General features: G+C 65.3%; 2 protein-coding genes across 2 annotated transcripts; one reads left to right on the forward strand and one right to left on the reverse strand.

The window, feature by feature from the left end:
* The first annotated feature begins 1,018 nt into the window (after nt 1–1,018).
* Nucleotides 1,019–4,009, forward strand: LOC135311644 (uncharacterized). The gene is made up of 2 exons (XM_064441700.1): nt 1,019–2,217; nt 3,190–4,009. Exons 1-2 carry the CDS (start codon nt 1,019–1,021, stop codon nt 4,007–4,009), a joined length of 2,019 nt encoding a protein of 672 aa, XP_064297770.1.
* Nucleotides 4,010–4,988: 979 nt separating this feature from the next.
* On the reverse strand, nt 4,989–12,548 carry PAX4 (paired box 4). Its single transcript, XM_064441701.1, has 8 exons — nt 12,536–12,548; nt 11,803–11,933; nt 11,514–11,729; nt 10,724–10,787; nt 10,182–10,313; nt 9,802–9,884; nt 8,514–8,583; nt 4,989–5,104 (listed from the first exon to the last, which is right to left on the reverse strand). Exons 1-8 carry the CDS (start codon nt 12,546–12,548, stop codon nt 4,989–4,991), a joined length of 825 nt encoding a protein of 274 aa, XP_064297771.1.
* Between the last annotated feature and the right edge of the window lie 12,040 nt (nt 12,549–24,588).

Genomic DNA, 24,588 nt, shown 5'->3' on the forward strand with positions numbered 1-24,588 from the left:
AAGGCTGTCCCTGCAGGGGTGCACTGGCTGTGCCCCCAGGCTGTCCCCTTCAGGCTGTTCCCCCAGGGCTGTCCTTGTGGGGTTGCCCTGGCTGTCCCCCTGCAATGGCTCAGGTGGATGCTCAGTGCACCAGCACCCATCCTGCTGGGGGGCTTCCCTCCACCCCAGGGGTGCCTGGCCAGGGAGTGAGGGGGCAGTGGGGGCTGGGCCAGGGAGATGGGAGCCTGGGGAGCCAAGGGGGGGGACACCCAGACCCACTCCCCTTGGTGGCAGACTTGGGGCTGGCTCTCTGCATGCCCCTTCCCGCCGGGGGCAGCTGGGGGGCAGCCGGAGCCTGAGGACAGAGCTTGCAGGCTGCCAGGGCTCAGCAGCGCTGCCCCAGGGCTCCAGCTCTGCCAGAGGAGCTGATGTAGGTTGATGCCTTTGGTAGAGAAAAGTTGGGGAACAATATGGGATGGGGGGTTCCCCAGTGCTTTGGTGCAAGGTTTCCCCTGAGCACTTGGCTCTGGGGGGCAGTACCGGGGTCCGGACTGGTGCTGGCTTGGCGCGAGGATTGCTCATGGCGCAGAGGCATGAGAGCGGGGCTGCGGGCAGAGCACGGGGGCCCTGGGCTGGGCAAGAGGGAGGTGCACCCGAGCTGGCCCGGTGGTGGAAGGTGGCGGTTAAGCCATCGCCTCTGTAGCACACATCCATCCCACCCGATGTGGGGCACCAGATTTGATTTACAGCACAACTAGACAACCCTTGGGGACTGAGAAAGGGCCGGGAGAAGCCATATCCCAGCTGGTGGTGCATCAGCCGCTGGGCTGCTCAGCTGGGCAGCCTCCCCACGACTGCAGCAGCCTCCAGCCTCAGAAGCCCCTTTGCAGCAGAGGACAAGGTGATGCCGGTGCCTTCGCTTGCTGCCATGGCTCCTGGGGGATGGTTAATCCCTGCAAGGTGGGTGATGTTTCACAGTGGTGTTGGATCACCCGTGCCCGTCAGCTCCCGGTGCCCAACTCCCTCCCCTGGGTCGTGGATGGTCCTGCCAGCACTGGGGGCAGCTGTGTCCCCCCATCTCCCTGGGGACAGCCAGAGCAGCAGCCTGGGGGACACTCAGCTCTACGTCCAACATGCCCAACGCTCCTGCGCCCGGCAGTGTGGTGCGCTGGGACTGGAGCCCGGCTCGCCCCCACCCTCACAGAGCCAGGGAACAAAAGGACAGCCACTCACTGTGAATAATTTAATGCCCCATTTAGCACCAGTCCCTCCAGCCCGGCCTGGACATCACCCTCAGGCTGAGATGAAGCGCCCTGAAAATGCCAGCTGTACAGCCGCGGGGCATCCCTTTGACACCGACCACCTCCAAGGCAGCAGCCCAGGAGTGAACGTGCCATTACGCCCTTTGCAGTCCCGTGGGTTTGCTGACGGCTCTGCCCTGGCTGCCTCCAGCCCTGCCGGTTCCCCACGGCCCCGGCCGCCGGCGGGTGCCCAGCTGGGCCGGAGTCCCCTCTCCTCCAGCGGTGTGGCCAGGACACGTCCCCCTGGCCATGCTGAGGCCCCCGGTTCGCTCAGCGCTGTGGGCGCTGCAGGAGCCTGGGGGCAGGAGAGCGGGCAGGAGAGTGGGCAGGAGAGCGGGCAGGAGAGCGGGCGGGAGAGCAGGCAGGAGAGCGGGCAGGAGAGCGGGCAGGAGAGCGGGCAGGAAAGCGGGCAGGAGAGTGGGCAGGAAAGCGGGCAGGAGAGCGGGCAGGAAAGCGGGCAGGAGAGCAGGCAGGAGAGCGGGCAGGAAAGCGGGCAGGAAAGCGGGCAGGAGAGCGGGCAGGAAAGCAGGCAGGAGAGTGGGCAGGAAAGCGGGCAGGAGAGCGGGCAGGAAAGCGGGCAGGAGAGCGGGCAGGAAAGCGGGCAGGAGAGTGGGCAGGAAAGCGGGCAGGAAAGCGGGCAGGAAAGCGGGCAGGAGAGCGGGCAGGAGAGTGGGCAGGAAAGCGGGCAGGAGAGCGGGCAGGAAAGCGGGCAGGAGAGCGGGCAGGAGAGCGGGCAGGAAAGCGGGCAGGAGAGTGGGCAGGAGAGTGGGCAGGAGAGCGGGCAGGAAAGCGGGCAGGAGAGCGGGCAGGAAAGCGGGCAGGAAAGCGGGCAGGAGAGTGGGCAGGAGAGTGGGCAGGAGAGCGGGCAGGAAAGCGGGCAGGAAAGCGGGCAGGAAAGCGGGCAGGAGAGCGGGCAGGAGAGTGGGCAGGAGAGCAGGCAGGAGAGCGGGCAGGAAAGCGGGCAGGAGAGCGGGCAGGAAAGCGGGCAGGAGAGCAGGCAGGAGAGCGGGCAGGAGAGTGGGCAGGAGAGCGGGCAGGAGAGCGGGCAGGAGAGCGGGCAGGAAAGCAGGCAGGAGAGCGGGCAGGAGAGCGGGCAGGAAAGCGGGCAGGAGAGCGGGCAGGAAAGCGGGCAGGAGAGCGGGCAGGAGAGTGGGCAGGAGAGCGGGCAGGAGAGCGGGCAGGAGAGCGGGCAGGAAAGCGGGCAGGAGAGCGGGCAGGAGAGCAGGCAGGAGAGCGGGCAGGAGAGTGGGCAGGAGAGCGGGCAGGAAAGCGGGCAGGAGAGCGGGCAGGAGAGCGGGCAGGAGAGCGGGCAGGAGAGTGGGCAGGAGAGCGGGCAGGAAAGCGGGCAGGAGAGCGGGCAGGAAAGCGGGCAGGAAAGCGGGCAGGAGAGTGGGCAGGAGAGTGGGCAGGAGAGTGGGCAGGAGAGCGGGCAGGAGAGCGGGCAGGAGAGCGGGCAGGAAAGCGGGCAGGAGAGCGGGCAGGAGAGCAGGCAGGAGAGTGGGCAGGAGAGCAGGCAGGAGAGCAGGCAGGAAAGCGGGCAGGAGAGCGGGCAGGAGAGCAGGCAGGAGAGCGGGCAGGAGAGTGGGCAGGAGAGCGGGCAGGAAAGCGGGCAGGAGAGCGGGCAGGAGAGCGGGCAGGAGAGCGGGCAGGAGAGCAGGCAGGAGAGCGGGCAGGAGAGTGGGCAGGAGAGCGGGCAGGAAAGCGGGCAGGAGAGCGGGCAGGAGAGCAGGCAGGAGAGCGGGCAGGAGAGTGGGCAGGAGAGCGGGCAGGAAAGCGGGCAGGAGAGCGGGCAGGAGAGCGGGCAGGAGAGCGGGCAGGAGAGCAGGCAGGAGAGCGGGCAGGAGAGTGGGCAGGAGAGCGGGCAGGAAAGCGGGCAGGAGAGCGGGCAGGAGAGCGGGCAGGAGAGCAGGCAGGAGAGCGGGCAGGAGAGTGGGCAGGAGAGCGGGCAGGAAAGCGGGCAGGAGAGCGGGCAGGAAAGCGGGCAGGAAAGCGGGCAGGAGAGTGGGCAGGAGAGTGGGCAGGAGAGCGGGCAGGAAAGCGGGCAGGAGAGCGGGCAGGAGAGCAGGCAGGAGAGCAGGCAGGAGAGCGGGCAGGAGAGCGGGCAGGAAAGCGGGCAGGAAAGCGGGCAGGAGAGCGGGCAGGAAAGCGGGCAGGAAAGCGGGCAGGAGAGCAGGCAGGAGAGCGGGCAGGAGAGCGGGCAGGAGAGCGGGCAGGAAAGCGGGCAGGAGAGTGGGCAGGAAAGCGGGCAGGAGAGCGGGCAGGAGAGCAGGCAGGAGAGCGGGCAGGAAAGCGGGCAGGAGAGCGGGCAGGAAAGCGGGCAGGAGAGTGGGCAGGAGAGCGGGCAGGAGAGCGGGCAGGAAAGCGGGCAGGAGAGTGGGCAGGAGAGCGGGCAGGAAAGCGGGCAGGAGAGCGGGCAGGAAAGCGGGCAGGAAAGCGGGCAGGAGAGCGGGCAGGAGAGTGGGCAGGAGAGCGGGCAGGAGAGCGGGCAGGAGAGTGGGCAGGAGAGCGGGCAGGAAAGCGGGCAGGAGAGCGGGCAGGAAAGCGGGCAGGAGAGCGGGCAGGAGAGCGGGCAGGAGAGCTTGCTGCTCGCTTGCTTCTCCAGGAGGGCTTTGCAAAAGTTCCCTGTGCCCCAGTCATTGCACAGTCACAGCAAAGGGAGGGGGAGCGAACGCCTCGGCTGCACCCCGAGCCGGGGAAGGAGCCCCCCACCACGCCACGGCTGCCGGTGAGGGCTCTCTGTGGGACCGCGCCTTTGTATGAGCTGCCGAAGGGCTGGGGGGAGCTGCTGCCCTGCACCCCGTCCCCACAGCCAGGCACCCCGAGGACTGGGTCCTGCAGGCTCCCAGCACCCCACAGCAATTTGGGTGCCCCAGGAGGGCACCTGCCTGACCAGCCCCTGCAAAAAAGGTCCCACAACCTGTAAACAGGCATGTTGGCAGCAGCATCCCTCGCCGGCCGCCAGCCTCTCCTGAGGCCTCTTCTAGTGGGTCCAGCAATTCTGGTTTCAAATGTTTTTGACGGGCTGGGTATCTCGCGGCTCTGCTGCCGAGCGGTGCTGCAGGGCCTGGGTACCGGTGACCGCGGCAGCTCGCCTCCTGCGGCCCCTGGAAAATACACCCAAATCCGGTCAAGTCACTCCAAGTTTCTGGAAGAAAAAGGCTCCTTTGGAGCCACCATGGGACGTTTGGAGGTTTGGGACTCGAGCAGCCGTTTCGCAGCCCCACACCGCCCGCCGCAGCAGGGAGCGGCTGCAGCTTCGGGTATTGCCAGGGCACAGCGGTGGCTGCTGTGCACAGCCCTGGTCTGCTGCCACGGCAGCAGTACCACCCATCCCGTCCCCATCCCCGCTCCTGCGGCTGAACGTGGCTGGAATCCCACTGCCGTGGGCTCCATGTGTGTCGTGGAGCTGCCTGGAGCTGTGCCGGCTGTTCGCAGCCCCGGCTGTGCTGGGTGCGCGGCAGCCCGCAGCATTGCCCGGGCAGAGGGAGCTGCTCGGTGGAGCTGCAGCCCGAGGGTGCCGGGGGCTCGGGGTGGCCCAGGGCATCCTTGCTCACCTCCATCTTATGAGTCTGCTCGGACATCACCGGTGCCCCCATTCCCATGAGGCTTTCCCCATAAGCTGGTCAGTTACACATGCCATGAGTTTGGCAGGTCTCAGCCCAACTCTCCATGGGCAGCAGTGCACTGCCCTAGTCCCGGGATGCTGCCTCAGCTCAGCTGGGTGGCCAGGACAGACAGACGGCCAAAACAGGGCTGGGGCTGGTGCAGCCGCTGTGTCATGGGCGCAGGCGAGTCCTCAGAGATGCCACCAGCATCCCCCAAGACTGAACAATCGGGAGAACACGGCTGCGTGCTCCTGGGACGGCTTTTTTCACTTAGAAAAACCCAGAGATCACTTTTCTCTTACAGAAATTATTTTTTCTTGCTTAAAAAGGCACAAACTAAGCTGGAGCCTGATGTTGTCCTGGGGGAGAGAGGGTCCCCCTGGGGCTGCCCTCAGAGTGGTCTGCTGAGGGTGGGCTCCCAGCCAGGGGCTGTGGGCGCGTGGGGACGGTGACCACTGCGCAGTGTCCCTGCCCAGGCCCTGCAAACGGGGAAAGCCCTCACCTCAGGCCAAGCCCCCCCAGCCAGTTTCCCTTGGCTGAAGAAAACAATAATTTTCCATCAAATAAAACCTGTTCTTCAGCCTGCAGCGGTGCTCTGTGCCAGCAAAGGGTGCCTTTACTCCAGCTCCACTGTTAAATTCCATTTCTAAACAAACAGAAACCCAAAACTTTTTATTTAGACCAAGGATCTGCCACGTGGCCGGGGCTGTCGGCTCTACAAGGTCACGGTGGAGGGACCGGTGTGGGATCTGGGACGACTGGAGCTGCTCCTGGCTGTGCCGCACGGTCCTGCCCGCCAACGTCCCGTCTCTGCACCAGGGTGTGCCGAGGCGATGCCGCGGCTCGGGGGCTCGCCAGCCACTACGGGCAATCACCAGGGGGGCACAAAAGCCACAGCGTGTTTTTTTCCCTCTTGCCCATCCCACGTATCCCCTGTTCCCCCACTCTGGAGACTCTCCAGAGGGCTCCCTCTGGGCTAGAGGTTTCTCCAGAGGTGCCAGGAGAAATCCCCATTTAACAGTGGGGTGCCCCCTGTTCCCACCACCCCCCATCCCAGAGCCAGCGATTCATGGCGCCGCAGCAGGGGCGCAGCGTGAGCCTGGCAGGAGAAAGGGTCCCCCGCATCCCCCCGCGCATCCCCCCGCGCATCCCCCCACGCATCCCCCCGCGCATCCCCCCGCGCATCCCCCCACGCATCCCCCCGCGCATCCCCCGCAGAGCAGCACCCCGGCGCCCGGAGCCGTCACACCCCACGTGTCGGCAGTGGGGAACCGGAGGCTCTGCTGGGAAGAGGGTCTCGGGGGCTGCTCTGGCCAGCTGCCGCGGGGTGGGGGGGGGCCAGGCAACACCTGCCTGGGGCCGAGCCCCAGCTCCGCTCAGCAGTGCTGCCCCGACACCTGGGCAGATGGGCAGAAGCGCCCAGCAGCCGCACCGGTGCCGGTTGCGATGTCGTGCGCTCGCGGCGGGGTGGATGGGACCATGGGCGTTAATTATCCCTCTTCACACGCAGCTAATTACCTTTTCCCCGGGTAATTTAATAGTATTATAAATAGGAGGAGGGGAAAGCTTGAAGTGGATGGAGGGATGCTAACTGAGGTGTGCAGCAGCGAAGTGGGCAGTGACACTGCCCATCCTCCTGCTCTGTCCCAGGGACAGGGACACAGCACTGGGGATGGTGACAAATGCTCCAGCCTGACAAGGGGTCCCCGAGGCGCTCGGCTTCCACTGCCTGACCCCCAACCACAGCTCGAGGGATGCGGTTGTGGTCCTGCTCCCCACAAGCCACCCAAGGCAGCTGAGGAAGAGGCTGGTGGCCGGGCAAAGCCCACCGTGAAGCTTTCCTGCCTTGGGGTAGGCATCACCCCACTGCGGGGAGGGGGTGACACAGTTTGGGGAGCTGCCGGGGGCTGTCCCGGCCGTGCTGTGTCCCAGCCGGGGCTGGGCTGGGATCAGAGTGGGTCTGGGGTGGGGGAGAGGGGAGGGGGGCTGCAGGGTCTGCGGGATGTGTTGAGATGGGGGTGGCCCAGGGGAAGCAGCCAGCTGGACAACGAGTGCGTGGAGGGGCTGTGGGGACGCTGCAGTGCAGACAGCAGGACGCTGGCTGTCCAGCAGCTCCTGGGCGAGCGGCAAGGCATCGTCCCACGCAAAGCCTTGCAGGGCAAGTCCCAGCTCTGCGGGCTGGCAGGGCTGTGCTGCCGCCAGTAGCACCAGGATAAACCCCTCGCCCAGCTGGGAAGAAGCACACTCATCCCCCCAGGTGCCCGCAAGGGTCTGAGCCCAGATAACCCGAGCCTGGGTGGCACGGCAGGACGCTTTCCCCGAGCACCCACCCCTCTGCTGCCCCGCTGGACCCTGCGGGGGTGGGCTCCCGGGAGGGTGACAGGGAGTCCCAGTTTGGAGGGGGGCAGGCAGCGAGGTGTCGGTGACCCAGCTGTCACCAGCACGCACCCGTGCATGGGCGTCCTCAACTCACTGCACCGGAGGGTGTGTCAGAGCCCCCCACCTCACCGGGGACCCTCAGAGCCAGGGGCACCCTGGTGCGTGGAGGTGAGCGAGGGGCTCCGTCGAGCTGGCGTGGAGCGGCAGCGCTGGGGGGCTCAGCGGGGGTCCGGGCAGCAGGCTGGCAGCGGGGTGCAGGTGAGCGCGGGGAGGCAGCAGGGCAAAGGGGGGGCCCTCCAGGGGCTGCCAGGGGACCGGAGGGGGGCTGCTGCAGGGGGCCAAGCCTGCAGGATGGAAATGTGGCTCAGGCAGCGCATGGAGCTGGGGAGCATCGCCCTCGCCCCCAGCCCCACTCTGCCATGGGACAGGGAACACCCACCCCACAGCAACCACCCCCCATCACTGCAGGGCTGGGGCCAGGCAGGGAGGGTGACCGGCTCCCCTCACCCTCCAGCACCCCATGGGCTCCTGCACCCTGCCGCTGCCTCCCACCCTGGCTGTGCCCAGGGGTCCCAGCCACCCTCCTGGCCCTTTTACCACAGCAAGCATCATCCCAGGCGCAGGGGCCGGAGGTGCAGAGGTGCAGCGGGGCCGGGGTGCCGGGGAAGGTGGTGAGGACGTGGCTGTGACCGTGAACACGACCATGGAGGGGCTGCGGCGAGCCGGTAGGGGCGGCCGGGAGGTGCTGTGCAGGGAACAGAGAGCAGGATGTCACGGGGCATCCGTGGGGTTGCACTGGGACCAGACCACCCCAAAGGGGACCCAAAAAGTGTCACCCTCTGGGGTGGCTCCAGAAGCAGCTCCCTGGGGAGGGCAGTGCCTGGAGAGCTCAGAGCAGCCGGGCAGTGGAAGCACAGGCTCCAGAGGGTGTCTAGAGCCCATTGGGGTGCCGGTGAGGCCTCCCCATCACCCCCGGCCACCTCCTACCTGTGTGGAGCCAGCGGTTGTTACAGAGTGGGGAAGAAAAGCAGCCGTGGCCGCCCCACAGGGCAGCATCCAGTCGCACCAGGAGCCTGGGTGGTGAGAGATGGGGAGGGCAGTGCTCCGGGTCAGGACCACGCTGGTCCCCAGCCTTGATTTTGGGGAACTGTACCCTGGCGTCCCCATGCTCAGTGCCAAATTTCAGCCTCACTCCCTCCCAGCGTGGTCCCTTGACCCCATCCCGTTCCCTCCACCCCTGGGCTGTCACCTGCACCGCCAGCCTCCAGCTTCTGCTTGGCCTCACGTCTCCATTTCGCTCGTCGGTTTGAGAACCAGACCTGGGGAGGAGGGAAGGGGCTGAGGCTGCTGGCCCCCACCTCGCAGCCCCCTCACCCCAGGGGGTGCTCCGGCTCCTTGGCACCGCTCCTCCCTCGGGGTCGCGGACTCTTCACACGCCCCCGGGCATGGGCATGGGCACGGGCAGAGGAAGGGGTTTGATCCTGTGTCTTCTCCACTTCGTCAGGCTGCAAGCACGTGCTGGGCTCCAGGGTGCTTCTCCAGCACCAGGCACGGGAGACACGTGCGTGCCTTGCCATGGCGTGGGGTGACCATGTGCGCGGGCAGCCCTGCCCTGGCAGAGGTGGGGACTCGCTGCGGCCACCACCTGGGGCACCGAGATGGCCAGTGATGGTCTGAGGCTGGGACGGGAAGGGCTTGCCACGAGCCTGTGGAGGTTTGCCAGCAGCACAGGGGTGGCTGCTGAGAGCTACCGATGTGCCCTGGGTACGTGTTCAAGGGTGCACGCCGGGGAGCGTGCCGGGGAGTGTGTCGTGGTGCGTGCCACAGAGCATGCCACGCAGTGTGCCACCGAGCACGCCACGGGGCGTGCCACGGCTCTGCCGCGCTGTGCGGTCCTCTCCTGCACCCCTGCCCTGTGGCACCATCCTGGGGTCCAGCAGTGTCCCCACACCCTCCCGGGCCCTGCGCTGGCCCCATGGCGGGGCAGAGCCAGGGAGGACAGAGGCCGGGAGCAGGGCTGGAGCGGTGGCTGCATGGGGACGGGACACGCAGCCGCTCGTGGCTGTGCAGCGCAGGCACGCGTCGTCTCCGACAGAGGTGCTGGGCACAGGGGCTGCTGCCGAGGAGCAGCCTGAGGGTCCCGCTCCCCCGGCCCCAGCCTTGCCCCGGCAGGCAGGAGGGATCAAGAGAGACTGGCATGTCTCGACAGAGCCAGTGCTGTCCCACTCCTGCCTGTGCCCAGCTGTCAGAGGGTAGAGACGCCCGAGCTGGGGATGAAACCTGCTCTCAGGGCTCACCCCCCTTGTCTGCCACATGCATGCTGCCCACCTGAGCCCGTTCCCACCTCTGCCACCACCACCAGCAGCAGTGTCGCGGTTTGGAGATGTCCCTGCATGCCGGGACGGAGCCCTGTCCCTGCCGGTGCTGGCAGGCTGGGCAGCCCCGAGCCCAGCGCCCCCGCTGGGGTGCTTTGGCGGACAGAATCAGGCCAGGCGTGCTCCCGGCGGGCAGCGGCAGCGTGGCGGGTCTCCTCTTACCCTGATGGTTGCGTCGGGCAGCTGGGTGGCCACGGCCAGTCTCTCCCGGGTGACAGTATCCGGGTACTGTCCCCTCTGAAACTCTGCAAGAGGGACTGGGGTGAGATCAGCCTGTCCGGCGCAGCCACCCCCAGCGCCTTGGTGGGCAACGCCAGGATGCACGGCCGCAGCCGGTCCATCGCCGGGCCCCAGTGCCCACAATTCGGAGCGGTTTGGGGCACCGCAGCGATGGCCGTGCCGTGCAGAGGGGCAGGAGCCCATCCAGAGAGTGGCAAAGTCCTCCCCCAGGAATGGCTCTGATCCATCCCGGCACCCTGCGGTAGCGCGGGGCAGGCACACCGAATGCCCCGGCCTCGGCCGGTGTCCTGTGGGAGCCGCACCTTTCTCCAGGGCCTCCGACTGCTGGCTGGAGAAGACCGTCCTGTTCCTGTGCTGGGTGCTCAGCGGGAGCCGCCGGCTGGATGCAGAGCCCTGTGGAGGGTGCTGGGTCCCCGGGGAGACAGCGGCACCGGCTTCGGCAGGTGAGCAGCAGCCCGGGGGGTGCGGGGTGGAGGGGGAGGCGAGAGGGGACGCTGCGGGGACAGAAAGGTAGAATGGGGGGGGGGGGCAGCCCTGGGGGCTCCCCAGGAGGGGCTGGGAAGGGGCAAGGAGGGTCGATGAGCCCCCTTGCTTTGGGGGGCACAGAGTGAGTGCAGGAGTGTGCAGAGGAGCTGTGTGCAGGCACATGCATGGCTGTGCATGCATGTGCACATGTGTGCATGCACACATGGATGTGCATGCAGCCGGGAGGCCGGCGGTGGCAGGAGCTCTCTGCCCGCTCGGAGCAGGTCTCTCCCATGGGGTGCACCCACCCCCAGCCCCTGCTCCCCAGGCCGTTGCCCCCAGCAAGGCTCACCCCGTGGCAGCGGGTCCCTCGCCAGACCCCGCTCAGCCGCCAGCCGCAGGTCGCTGGGCAGGTTCCTCAGCACCCGGTTGATGGAGGAGACCTGGGCAGGGAAGAGATGGGGCTGTGCCACGGGTGCAGGGCCCCGTAAGGGTGGAAGCAAGGGGGGCTGAGCAAAGCCCCCGCCTGTGGTGGGCAGCCCTCCGCTCCCTGCAGGAGCCAGGGACGTGCTCAGGCAGCAGCGAGGTGGGGAGGAATCGAGGCTGATGCCCCAAAGCTCGTCCCCGAGGTGCTCTCCTGCAGCCGCACCTGAGCACATGCCAGGGATTCTCTGCGCCGGGGCCATGCCCATCTGCTCCGCTGTTTGTTGATACAGGCAACCCTTTAACTTCGGTGGACTAACAATATCTGATGTAAGGCAATCTGTACCCTGAGGCTGGAGACTGTGAGATTTATAGGGGTGGGTCTGTCATTAGGAAGCACAGCTCTCCGCACTGACACTGCAGGTTGCATTTTATTGTCCCTGCCGACCAGTGGCACTTGTAACAGACCCACCACAAGTGTCCCAACGCCTGACATGACGACCAGGCTTGCTGGGGATGGCTGGCAGGACTCTGCTTTAGCTGGGAGGGAGCGATTTGTCTTCCCTTCCCTGCCTGCTTCTCCCTCTGCCATCTCACATCCCTGAGCATCCCTGAGCATCCTTCCCATTGCCCACCCCAGCGAGGGACTCCCCCCACAGCACCCCAGCCGAGGGGTCGAACCCCTGTGCAGTGCCTGGCCCCGGCGTCCCCGCAGCCCCCCGCGGCTCTCCCCAGCAGGGACTCACGCTGGGGGTCTTGTTGCCGGCGCAGATGCCCTCGGCGTGCAGCTGCCGACGGATCTCCCAGGCGAAGAGGGAGGGCTGCTCCAGCTTCAGCTGGGCGATCCTGGCCACCACCTCGGGGGTGGCCATGCGGGGCTTGCTCCCCCCGATAGCCTTGGGCTCCACGGCCCCCGTCCGGTAGTAGTGGCCCAGGATCTTGCTGACACAGCCGTTGGACACCTGCGGATGGGGCAGTTGGGGCAGAGGCTCAGCGGGAAAAGGACTTGGAGGAGAATCCCCGACCCAGGCACACCTTGAGGCTGCGGGAGATGTCCGAGGTCCGGACGCCGCATGCCGCCAGCTCGATGATCTTCTTCCTCTTGCAGGTGGGGAGGGGGCGGCCATTCACAAAGAGCCCCCCCAGCTGGTTCACGCCGTTGGGCCCTGGGGAGAGGCCAGGCAGCCGGTGACGGGGGACAGGGCTTGCTGCAAGGGGGGATGCTGCCTGCCCGTCCCTCCCCGGCTCTCCTGGAGGACACCAGGGCCTGAGGCTTTGCAGGGTGAAGGACCGGTGGCATTGGGGACCCCTGTGCATTGTGTGGGGGTTTGGAAGGGGCTGGGCAAGAGGACTTGGAGCTTGGAGCCATGTGGGGCTCATTTGCTGGGGTGTGGGTGCAGGCAGCGTGCGGCAGAAGCAGGCAGGGAACAGGGGGACCAGCCCAGGTGATGCTGGCAGAAAAAAATACCCCATGGAGGAACATGGGGAGGAGGTTCCTCCAGGCAGAGGCAGCAGGGGAAGGCAGCTGCAAAGTGGGGGTGACAGGCTGGGGGGGATGAGGAAGCACTGGACATCATCGGGGGGGCTGGGAGGACTCTGTGGAGCCACAAGCGTAACAGCTACCAGCACCCAATGCAGGCTTTGTGGGGGAAAAGCAGCCTCATTTGTGATGGAGCAGGGACTGACACGGCACCTCCCCAATTCCCCCAGGACCACAGACGCCGGGATGGTGCTCCCTGAGCCGCCCCGGTGCAGCAGCATCGCTCACCTTGGTGTTGCATAGCGAGGCTTCACAGGGATTTCGGGGCCTGGGAATTGCCAAGAGGAGACGGCTGCTGTCGTGAGGCCAGATAAATCAGTGACGGTGCCCAGGGCTCAGCCACGTCCCCTGCCCACCCTCCTGCGAGAGGAAGGGGGAGCAAGGGCAGAAATACCAAGCAGCAGATGGAAACGCTTGAGGGCATCTGACTGCTTGGGAAATCACTGCAGTGGCTCAAAGGGAGCCAGGCTTCAAGGTGCTCACACGGCTGCAAGAGGCACTGGGGCTCTGAAGTGTCTGGGGAGATGCTGGGAATGCTGCCTGTCCTGCCTGTACCCAGCAGCCACTGGTGTGCGCCGGAGCTGGCTTGGCTGAGCCGTGTCCCAGTGCCCGCATGCGCTGCCTTGGACGAGCCACGGGGAAAGGAGGGCTTCCCAGTGCCCACCCTGCCACGGTGGAGCGCCAGCATCCTGCAGGGTGTTGGGGGGCCGGGGGGCAGGAGGTGGTGGGAGCAGAGACAACAGGATCGGGAGCTCTGGGTTTGCGTACAACAGCTTCGGTGCCGGTTCGTGGGCCATTTATCACCTGCTTTAACCCTTCCCTGCTGCCTCTCCAGTGGCTGCAAGCACAAGCACCTGTCCATGGGATCACCGCTTCCCCCTCGTGTCCTTGCCAGCAGCATTGCTGTCTCTGGGTGTATTTATTTATTTCAGAGGGAGCGTCTGGCCCCACACTCCCGTTGCCCCGCTATAAATCCGGAGCACCTCAGCTGCAGCCGATGGCGTGGGGCTGGGTTTGCAGCACCAAGAGCCTAACCCAGCCAAGGAGAAATTGGCAAGCGATAACTAGGTTAGCAGGAGCCTCCCCTCCTTTGGCTGGAGACGCTCCACCGCTCTGCCACCTCCTCTGCCAGCTCAGAAGATCAAGGCTGGGATTCCCCACATGCACGCACACACACGCCAGAGCCCCTGCACTTCTCCCCGTCCCCAGCACCCCACACACCTTCCCTCGCTCCAGATCCTGACCTAAGGCAGCCCCACAGATTTAGCCACCGATGCCTCAACTATGGGACACCACCAGCACCCCTGGAGCGAGCACTGTCCCCCATTCCTGCTGCCATGTCCGTCCTGCCCCCCAGCCCTCCCGCTGCTCTGCTGGGGTCTGCAGGGTGAATGCCACCTCCTCCCACCCTGGGGATTTACCGGCAGCCAGGAACACAACGGCAGCAGGTCCCACAGGACACCTGGAGAGAGACGAGTCCCGGTGGTGCCTCTGAGGCCACCTGGGACCGCGACGGGGTGAGAGCAGCAGTTCCTCCCAGAGGAGATGGCCCTGGCAGGAACCAGGGCAGGAGGGGCTGGTCACCACCGGCTCGTCCCTGGAGTCACCAGAGACATGGGAGGTTTCAGCCCCGTGGAAGCAGGAGGAAAGGCAGCTCCAAGCGCCAGGCATCAGCAAGGGGTGCTGCGGCACCCGGGGCAGCACCCTGCCCCATGAAACAGGGCAGAGGGGACATTTCCCCAGGGGTGCTGGTGCCAGCCCTTCTCTCACGGAAAACCCCGCTCCCCCTGCTGCCTGCTCAGGCAGAAACACTCGTGGTAATTAATGAGCAGCACGCCGAGCCGCAGAGGTGCCACGCAGCCTGAGGGCTGCTGCTGCCACCGCTGCCTTGCCAGAGCCCAGGCAGCCTGGCTGGCACCCCTGGTTACCCTGGGATTTCAGCTGAAACACCCTAAAAACCCCTGGGCACCCCCAGGGTGGGGCTTTCCCTGCTGCAGCCCCCAAATCCCACTGCAGCCTTGGCGCTGCTTCCCTGCACACCTTGAGAATGTCGTTTGGAGACACTGACCCTGATTACGAAAGTCAAGAAAAGCAAAATAAACCCAACGGGACCAACGTGGCGGATTTTGCGCAGGTGAGAAGCGAACGTGTGGTGCCTGCAGTCTCCCTCTGGAGAGGAAAGGGACGGATTGCCCTGGAGCAAAGCCCCCAAGGCTGCGCTGGGAAGGAGGGAACAAGCAGGGCAGGCAGGACGCCTGTCCCCTCGGGGGCCAGCACAGCCCCCACCAGCATTCCCTGGCTTTGCCCCAGCCGAGGGCTTGGCCTGTGCTGTGCTGGGAGGCGGCACGGGCATTTCTTTCCCCACGGAGTGGGGAAAGCCAAGTGAGTTGGGAGCCCATGGTCCCTCTCGGGTCCTGCTGGGGGATCTCGGAGGTGGGGTGAGCTTGGTCTTTGTGCAGGACGCAAGGAAAGGAGTAAACGTGATGGGACTCGACTAGGCTAGACCAGAGCAGCTCATCCCTGGAGGAAGTCTGAAGCCTTCCCTGTGTTAAGGCACCTTCACTGCCCAATTCCTACTGGGAATTGCTTCCCGTGGCTGCGCAGGACAAGAAATCACACACCCCCCTGCCCCAGAGCAGCCCTCCCGCGCCTGAGGTTGCGACGCACCAAGCGTGCACGGATGCCTGCGCACACGTATCCGTGCGTGCACGCACATGCTCCTTCCTCCGCGTGCCCACCTGCACACACGTGTGCGCGCACGCTTTTGCACGCGCCCACGCCGCCGCGTGCCCATACACACGTGTGTATCTGTGCACGTGTGTCTATACGCATGGGACTGAGAGCAGGGGTGCCCGGAGGGGTGCGAGGGGGTACCTGTGGAGCCACGAAGGAGCTGAACCGGATCGTCCTCGGAGCCAACCGGGTGCTGCCGTGCCAGCGTCGTGCGGGGCGGTTGATGAGGGAGCGGGGCCGTGATGTCACGGGGCAGGAGGAAGAGGAGGATGGGGTGGAAGGGGCGGCCTGATAGGGAACGAGCTGCCGCGCCCAGCACACGCCCTGCCCCGGGGGGCTCTGTCGGGGATGGGAACCGGCACCGAGCCCGACGGAGCCACCCCTGGGCCGGGCGGGGAGTCGGTACCGGTGTTGCCTCCGGTATCTCAGCACCGGCGCCCGGCGGAGAGCACGGGCATCCCCGGGATCCCCGGCGGAGCCTCCCGGGGGGCTTCGCTCCCGCGTCCCCGCAGAGCAAACAGGGGCAGGCACGGCTGCCAGATGGTGAAGCGCTTGGGATTCAGTCATACATCCAGATTCGGTTTTATTACATCGATTTAATTTTTTTGTTGTTGTTGTTGTCGTCGGGTGTTGAACAAATAGAAGGCGGCCCGGGGTGGATGTGCGCCGCGGGGACTGCCCCGGTGTGCCACCCGAGGGCCCGGCACAGATGGCCCCCCTCTTCGGAGATAAAAAAAAAAAAAAAAAAGATAAAAAAAATAAAACACCACGTTGTAAACCTTTCAAGTAAAATATTTGACGAGCAAACATTAGCCAGCGGGGAGCCCAGCACCGCGGCCCTCCGCGCCCGGCCCCGCGAGTAATTGAGCGTTATTGGCACCCCGCTGCCGGCCCCCGCGCTCCGCGCGCAACCGCCCGCCTTTGCAAAATACCATATGCTCCGAATTACACATTAACCACAGCCCCGCGGGGCCCGGCCCCGGCCCCCGGGGAGCCGCCGCGCCGCCCCCCGCCGCCCCCGGGGCGCCCCGGCCCCGTGTGTGTCCCCCCCCGTGGAAGCGGGGCCGGGCTCCCGGCGGTGCGGGGAGCGCTGGCAGCCGGGGCCGGGACCCCCCCCAGCTCCTCCCCGGCCGCCGGGGAGCCCCGAGGGAGCCCCCGGGGCGGGCGGGCCCCGTGCGTAACGCGGCACCGGCGAGCGGGGCGCGGGGCGCGGGGCGCGGGGCCGGGGGGGGGGGCCCGGCGGCGGCCGGCCGGTCCCGCCGCTCCCCCCGCCCCGGGCCGGGCGGCGGGGGGGGCGCGGGGGCGGGCGCGCGGGGCCGGGCGGGCCCGGGGCCGGCCAGCGCGGCCCCCCGGGGCTGTGCGCACCGGGAGCGGGCGCGCCGCGGCGGGCGGGGAGCGGCGCTCGGGGCGGCGGGGCGGGGGGAGAGCGGGCCCGGCCGGGCCCCCGGCGGCGGGGGTGGGAGGCCCGCGGAGCCGCCCGGGGCCCGGGGAGGCCGGCGGAGCCCTGTGCGCCCCGGGGAAGCGGGAGCGGCGGGCGGCGGGTCGTGCGTCCCCGGCGCGGCACCGGAGAGACAACGGGGAGCGGGGAGCGGGCGGGCACGGCGGGGAGGCGGGGGAGGGGAGGTGGGGAGACGGGGAGTTGAGGAGGTGGGGAGGTGGAGAGGTGGGGAGCAGGAGAGATGGAGAGGTGAGGAGTTGGGAAGATGGGGAATTGGGGACGTGGAGAGGTGGAGAGCTGGGGAGGTGGGGAGGTGGGGAGGTGGAGGGGTGGAGAGGTGGGGAGTTGGGGGGGTGGAGAGGTGGGGAGTTGGGGGGGTGGAGAGGTGGGGAGTTGGGGGGGTGGAGAGGTGGGGAGTTGGGGAGGTGGACAGGTGGAGAGACAGGGAGATGGGGAGTGGAGGGATAGAGGGATGGAGCCATGGAGAGGTGGAGAAATGGAGAGACGGAGAGCTGGAGAGCTGGAGGGCTGTGGTCATGGCGATATGGAGGCAGGGAGATGGAGGCATGGAGACATGGAGAGATGGAGAGGTGGAGACAGAGATATGGAGAGGTGGAGAGATGCTCCAGGTCCCATCGTACCTGCATTCCATGCTTGCTTGCACGTCTCCTCCCACCCACCTTCCTCCACACCTCAGAGAAGAGCTTTTTGCAGATATTTTTTCGCGGTGGGAAGTGCAGCCGGTGCCAGCGTGCAGCACGGCGGAGCAGCCTGGGCAGGGACGGGACCTGACAGGATGGGGCCGGGCAGGAGCTGGTGAGGGGTGATGCCAGTCCCTCCTCTCCTGCCTTTCCCTGGGGCTGGTCAGGCACCTCCTGTGCTGGGATTTGATGGTGCACAGGGGCCCTGGGTCAGGTTCTCCATGTCCCCTGCTCCAGGACCCCACAGGCCTCCCCACGCTGTGACCAGAGCTCAGGAAGCGCCACACAAATGCCCAGTGAGGCCCCACACCTCAGGGACCCACTCCAGAAAGCCAGGGGTGGCTTTTCTGTCTTCGTGCCTCCGTGTTAGCCGTGGGTGGTGGGATGAAGGACTTATTCCTGGTGAGTTTGGCTGTGCCATGGGCTCTGCTGTTCATCATCGTGGTGTAATTACTGTTTCTCCAAGCTGGTGCTTCATTTCAAAGCAGAAAACGGCTCACTTCAGCCTGGCCCCCGATGCTGATCCCAGGACCTCGGCTTTGGTTTGGATCTGTCTTCACGAATTTGCCCCTACACGGTGGGCAGGGAGCGGCCGGGGAGGGAGAGGGTTTAAGGGTGCTGCCTGTGGCTGCTCAGCGGATGCATCGCTGCCGGCACAGGTATGGCAGCAGGAGGGCAGCTCCCTCCCTGCCCGTCCTCACCTGCCCGAAGGACCAGGCGGTGCCTCCCTGCCGAATGACAGAGTCATAGAATCATGTAATGCCCTGAGCTGGGAGGGACCCACACGGACCATCGAGCCCAGCTCCTGTCCCTGCACAGGACACCCCAAATTCACACCGTGTCTCTGAGGGCCTTGTCCAAGTGCTTCTGGAATATCGCCAGCCTTGGTGCCGTGATGCCTCCCTGGGGAGCCTGTGCCAGGGCCCCACCACCCTCGGGGGGAAGGACCTTTCCCTAATGCCCAGCCTAACCCTCCCCTGGCACATCTCCCTGCCATTCCCTCGGGTCCCATCACTGGTCACCAGAGAGCAGAGACCAGCCCTGCCCCTCCTCCTGCCCTCGGGAGGGGGCTGCAGAGCGCCATGAGGCTGCCCTCGGCCTCCTCTGCTCCAGCTGAACAAACCCAGGGACTCCAGCCGCTCCTCGTACGGTTTCCCCTCTAAACCCCTCACCAACTCCATGGCCCTGCTCTGGCCACTCTCCAGTAGCTTTATACCCCCAATGTCCTGCGGCGCCCAACGCTGCCCGCAGCACTCGGGGTGAGGCCGCCCCAGCGCGGGGCAGAGCGGGACAATCCCCCCCCTCGCCCGGCTGCGATGCAGGGCGTGACTTGAAGAGCAAGTGGAAGATGCCCTGGCAGCCCCACTGGCGACGGGTGCTGTGAGCCACTGAGCCGGGCTCCCGCTCTCCCGGACTCTCGCTGCCGTGACCATGTCACCGGCCCTCGCTGCAGCCAGCACCAGCAGCCTTTGGGCAGCACCTTCACCCCACGGGGAGTGTAAATGCAAACGCCTGGGGGGGCTGGAGGAGGGGTGGTGGGGCAGGGGGATGAGATGTTGGGGTGTCCTGGGGAAGGTTGGGGATGCTGTGCTGCCCTCAGGCAGGAGGGGGACTCTGCTGTTCTGGGACAGGACAGGGAAGCTGAGCATCCCAGGGGCAGGGTGGGGATGCTGAGCATGCTGGGGGCAGAATGGGGGTGCTGTGCTTCCCAGGAGTGCTGAGCATCCCAGGGGAAGTATGCTGTGCTTCCCAGGAGCAGGACAGGGATGCTGGGCTGCCTGCATTTTCAGCAGCTGGCACATGGTGGTACTGGCCCTGTGGCCTGGGGACCTTGCTGGCTGATCCCCTCCTGACCGTATGTGCCATCATACACTGTGGTGGCTGGTGGGCACCAAAGTCTCCCCTCTCCAGCTCCTGATCATCCCAGCTGCCAGGAGAGCTCTGTCCCTGGAATGCAGGAGTCCCAGGGCAGAGCTGCATCAGCCAGGCCAGCCAGCCAGGAGCACAGAACCCCCTTCCCCGCCTTCGTTTTGGGCCTCGCTGCAGGGAGGAGGGATGTGGGGTGGGTGCAGGACGGGACTGGGTGCAGCAGCGAGGGCGTGCAGGGGCTGGCCAGCATCGGCGGGCAGGGCTGAGACGTGGATGGGGGTGGAGAGGGGGCCGGGGGATTTGCTGCTGCTTCTCACCATGTATGAGCATGGCACGAGCGTGGCATGAGCGTGGCACGAGCGTGGCACAAGTGTGGCACTAGTGTGTGGCATGAGCGTGGTGAGGCACTCCCTGTGCCCAAGGAGACCCTGTCCCTTGCAGGCAAATACTGCAGGTATTCAGGGTGAGCAGTGCCCAAGGTGCTGCTTAGTGCAGAGGGAGAGGGAGGCAGAGGGAAGGGAAGGCAAGGCAAGGCAAAAGGCAGGGAGTCAGATGTAGGAAACCCAGGCGAGAGGGTTTTGCTGGGTGTTCTGGGCTTTCCTCTGCTGCAGGCTCTGTCCCAACCTTTGCTCAGACACGCGGGCAAGGGTGTTTGGAAGAGCAGCAGCTGCTCAGGCCTCCAAAATCCGTCATGGAGTCCCTGAAGCCTCAGTCCTTCCCTGCAGCTGCCCCTGGTGACACCCTCCCCAGCCTCCTGCTGCGTGGCTGGAGGAATAAATCCAAACACATGAAAAAAACAGAAAATTAAATACCTGGCCCCAGGAGAAGCATCCCTTTGCCAGGGATAGATTGTTTCCCACCTCTCTGATAACAGACAATTTTCTGCCTGCAGCGTTTGCCCAGTGCAAGGGTTTTGTTGCCGGAGGCTACTGGTGCTGCCAGCTCCGGGCTGGGGCACGGGAAGGGGCATGGGGGCTGTGCTGGGGGGGCAACCGGCTGCCCTGGGGGATCGCCACCCTGCCATGAGGCTCTCCAGGAGTTGCCTCCTTCCTCCTGCATCCCAGTGGCTTACAAGGACCAGCACGCAGGGAGCCTGCGCTGCCGCAGCCCTCCCTGTGCCCCCAGGTTTTTCCAGCTTCCCCAGCTCTGGCGTTATCCGAGGCAGCCCCAGCACACGTAGTCTGGGGCAGAGAAGGGGTAATTCCTGCTCGCTGGCAGTCATGCCCCATCCCTGCAAGCTGCTGCACCCTGGAGCAGACCTCGGGTCTCCCCAGGGCCCTGAGGTAGAAGAGCAGCTCCGGGTCTGTGCTGGGACGCTGCCGGACACGGGGCGACGCTGAGCGCCCTTGCAGGCAGGAGACCTGCCCAGGCTGCACAGGAGCTGCTGGGGAGCTCTTGGCTGCCCACAGTCCCACCGGAGACCCTGCTAGCTCACCAGGCTGCGGGCCTCTTCCCAAAGCCGCCATCTCCCCAGCAGCCCCCCTCCAGCCCCCCGGGGCTGTCAGAGCCTCTGGGGGTGCCGCGTCCCAAGGGGTCCCCTCTCAGAGGTTGCACGGGGCAGGGTCTGGCTCGCTCGCACGCAGGATGGCTCCGCTGCCTGCAGCAAGCCAGTGCCTGGCTCTCCTGTCCCAGGGGAGCACCCACGGGCACCCAGGTCCCCACTGCCACCACCGGCAGAAGGAGGGATATGTCGGGGGCACTGGGGGCTGCGGAGGTGGGTGCAGTATTTCGGATGTCCCAAAGGGAGGGTGGGTCCCAGGAAAGGTGTTGAGGTGCTGGTTTGGCACCATCTCAGCAGCGAGGTGGTGCCTACCACGGCTGCTGGTGTGTTGGGGTGTTTGCATGGGACAGGCGTCCAAGCGATCTGTTGTCTTCATCTCCATCTCCTTTTTTAAGTAGATTTCAGGTCTGTCTGATAAAGACACCCGTGTCGATAGAGGGCAATTGGATTTCTGCAAGGCATTTCACTTAGCTCAGCACGACGGTTTGATTAAAGCCCTCTTGCCATGTGAAATAAAGCGAGCATGTGTTAGGCAGACGAGAAGCTGGCTCCCGACTAACGGGGAATGCTGTTCGTGGGGAGCCAGCCCGCAGCGGAGCAGCACAGCAGGACCCTGGGGACCGGCTGCAGCCACCGACACCGTATTTTCTGAGCGGTGGCATTCCCAGGTGACACCAGTGGCCCATGTGGCAAAGCGGGATGAGGACAGGCGGGTGCACCTGGGACCAGGGCTGTTGGTGACTGCCACGGGCCAGGGGATGTCTGGGAAAGCAGAGCCCCAAGGCTCACCCCAAAGCCTGAGCTCTCTGGGCAGACACGAGCTCTGATGAGCCGTCATTAACCCATAGTTGCAATCACACATAATTGCAGGTAGCTGGGTGTTACTGAGCTCTTTCTACCTGGGGCAAGAGACCCCTCTGTGCCCCTGCCAGCCGGATTTGGGGAGTTTAACCGGAGGATGCTCAGCAGCTGGAGCACGGGGCTGGAGTGAGGGTTCTGCCCTGTCCTGGGACCAGCCTGGGGCTTGGGGAGCTCCCTGGGGAGATGCAGCCTGCGAGCAAAGTGGGTGATGGTGGGGCCCTGAGGATGTGCTTTCAGGGCCCTCTGCTCCCTGCGTCTGCCATGCTGTGCCGGTGGGAGGAACGGGGGCAGACAGCCCTGCCCAGCACGGCTGTGGCTTGGGGCAGAGCAGCTCTGCATGGCGGGTCTGAGCCTCTGTCAGTGGGTCTGGGGCTGAACAGAGACATAGGGACCCGTTGCCCTCCCAAAGTCCCATCCTTGATCCCACTGGAGACGTCTGGAAGGTTTTTCCTCCTTTGGGAGCTGGCAGCGGGCTGGAGACAGCCTCAGTCCGGGGAGGGAATGATGAGCGGCTTCCCTGTGCCTGGGAGCGTGGGTGATGCTCGTCAGTGCTGAGCCAGGGCAGGGAGCAACGGCCCCTTGGCCCCCACCCTGGGAGGTCTGTGCTGGTGACAGGTGCCTGGGCTCGCAGCGAGGGAATGGGAACGTGTTGGGTTTGGGGTCTCAGAGCATGCGCTGGGAAGGGACATGGGAAAGTAAACAGGACCCTGCGGGGACAAGGGATGAGGAGGTGGGAGGACGGAGGGGACCAGCTCCCTGCAAGCAGAGCTCGCAGTCATTAATAGTGCCACGGGCACTGCACGGGAGCAGGGACGCAGAGGGAGGGGAGCAGGGAATGCAATTATTACACGAGATTTTTAGCAGCAAGACGTTCCCTCGCCATTGCTTGTACCTGGGGTTTTGTCTGGCTTCCTGCCCAGGTACCACCGCCAGGAGAAGGAGCAGGAGGGGCAGAGCCCCCGCCCCACGCAGACCGTCCGCCGCCCGTTCGAACCAACGAAGCACCAGGAGACGATTAGCGCTGTCGCGAGGCTGCACCCAGGGTACCGGGGCTCGAGCACAGCATGCTTCGGAGTGCGCTTGGGGACTACTTACCACCCCTGGCAAGAGGAGACCAGGTCGCTAAGGTGTTCCAACACCTAGTTACGGATTTTCCCCCTCCTCACCCTGGCTGAAAGCCACCTCCATGCTGGTCCCGGGGGACGTGGCCGGGAGGGGCCGAGCATCACCCACCACAGTGGGTGCTCTGCAGCCAAGCAGGTGGTGGCACCAGTGGGATCCTGTGCAAAGCGCTGGGATGCTCCGAGGTGGGGCAGAGGGGCAGGGGGGTGAAGCGCAGCTCCCCCGGGATGGCTGGGCCAGGGGGGCATGTTGAGCCACCAGGCATTTCCAGGAGATGAGGGTGGACTGGAAAGCCCTGGTGGGAAAAGTGGCCCTGGTAGGGGAGGGAGAAGAGGACAAGCCTCGCATCCAGCCCTGCTGATGGCTGGCTGCGATGTTGGGTTGGCTGGGGAGTTGGTGCACTGCAGGGTTGTCCTGGAGGTCAGCATGGGGCCCCTGGCACTGCCGGGGGCAGTGGGACACCCCACTTCACCAGCAGCAGAGCAACCTTTGGCTGTACAGCCCCTCCTGGAGCCAGGGACGTGCCCACAAACCTCATTGTGCACACAAGGGGGTGCATTTCAGATCACCGATGTGCTTGTGCAGGAGGCTGGAAACCCTTGGGGCTCTTCAGGGAGCTCATGTGTGGTGCCCACTCCTGCACAGCCGCACGGTCCCCGGCCAGGTCCCTTCTGGCACCCGGTGTCACAGCGATGCGCCCAGCCCGTGAACTGCTGGGCTCCCCGGGGGGCTCGGCTGGGCTTCGCACGCAGGACCCTGGGGAAGCAACCAGCCCTTTCCCACAGCGTTATTTCCCCCCCACACTGGCCAGCCCTGCTCTGGCACCCGTGGTGCCGACCTGCTCTGCCGGCACGGCCGTCCCAGGGCTCGGTGCCTCTCAGCCATGCCACCTCCACCCCAGTTACTTGCAAAACGCATCACTCTGCGTTGTATTGAAATGTCAGCGCTTGACATGAAATATTTACGGGGTCTGCATTGAAATACAGCCTGGGCGCTCCCCCGCTGTGCAAAGGACACGGTGACGGCACCGGGAAGCCATGGGGCACGGAGCAGGGCTGGGGCATCGGTGCGGTGCTGCAGCAGCATTGGGATGGCCGGGCAGGAGCGATGAGGGCAGGTCCCTCCCCGGGGACCCTAATTGCCACCCAGGCTGAGTGACAGTGAGAGCGGGTCCCAGGTCTCATCTGACTGTGGTGGCAGTTCAGTGAGGTGGTACAGAGACCCTGCAGCGATGGATGGGACCTCCCATCCCATGCCGGGACTGAAGCTGGGAGCTGGGGCAGGTTGGGGTTGGTTCAGTTACCCCAGAGCCAACCCCGGGCATGGAGAGGTGCTTTCCCCTCCTCTTCATAGCTCCTTTCTACGTGTCTGGGGCTGTTTTGCATTTTGCTGGGCTTTCTCTCTGCAGCAGGTGACCCTGTTCCTCACTTAGCACTGGGGATGGCTGGAAAAAAATCCTTTCTTTTCTCCTCCAGAAAGCACACATGGAAGTTAAAAGCCCAGATGACTCAGCCAACCAAGAAAACCTAATTTATCTAAGTATTTCCACCTACATTTTAACTTTTCTTTCGATCAAAAAGATGATTATTAAAATATTCTGGCTAAAAGAGGCAATCTTGGGGCTTGAAGACGCCTTCACCGGAGCCGGTGCTGGAGCACACGCTGTGCTCCTTCGCCTCCCTGGTACAGCCTGGTGGGATGCAGCTGCAAGCTGGGACAACAGCACAGTGAGCAGCGGCCCCAGAAATGCCATAAATCAGGCTAACAGAGAAGCTCTGCCAGGATTTTGGGCAGAGGAAGAGATTTCCTGCCCTTCGTGCATGAGCTCTTGCCCCAGTGCTCATGAATCACAGTGCAAAACATTAAAAAGGAAAAGGGGGAGAAAACAAATAAATAGTCTTAAAATGAGGTGGAGCAAGAAAATATAAAGCAGTGGAGGGCTGCCGCAGGTGGGGAGCGAGCCAGATGGAGGATCCTGCTCAGCCCAGCCGGGGTGGGAGACCTTGGCAAGGGCAGTGTTGGGGTGAAATGTGGGGAGCAGGACCTTGGGGACACC

This window comes from Phalacrocorax carbo, chromosome 1 (assembly GCF_963921805.1).
Source record: "Phalacrocorax carbo chromosome 1, bPhaCar2.1, whole genome shotgun sequence".
NCBI classification, from domain to species: domain Eukaryota; kingdom Metazoa; phylum Chordata; class Aves; order Suliformes; family Phalacrocoracidae; genus Phalacrocorax; species Phalacrocorax carbo.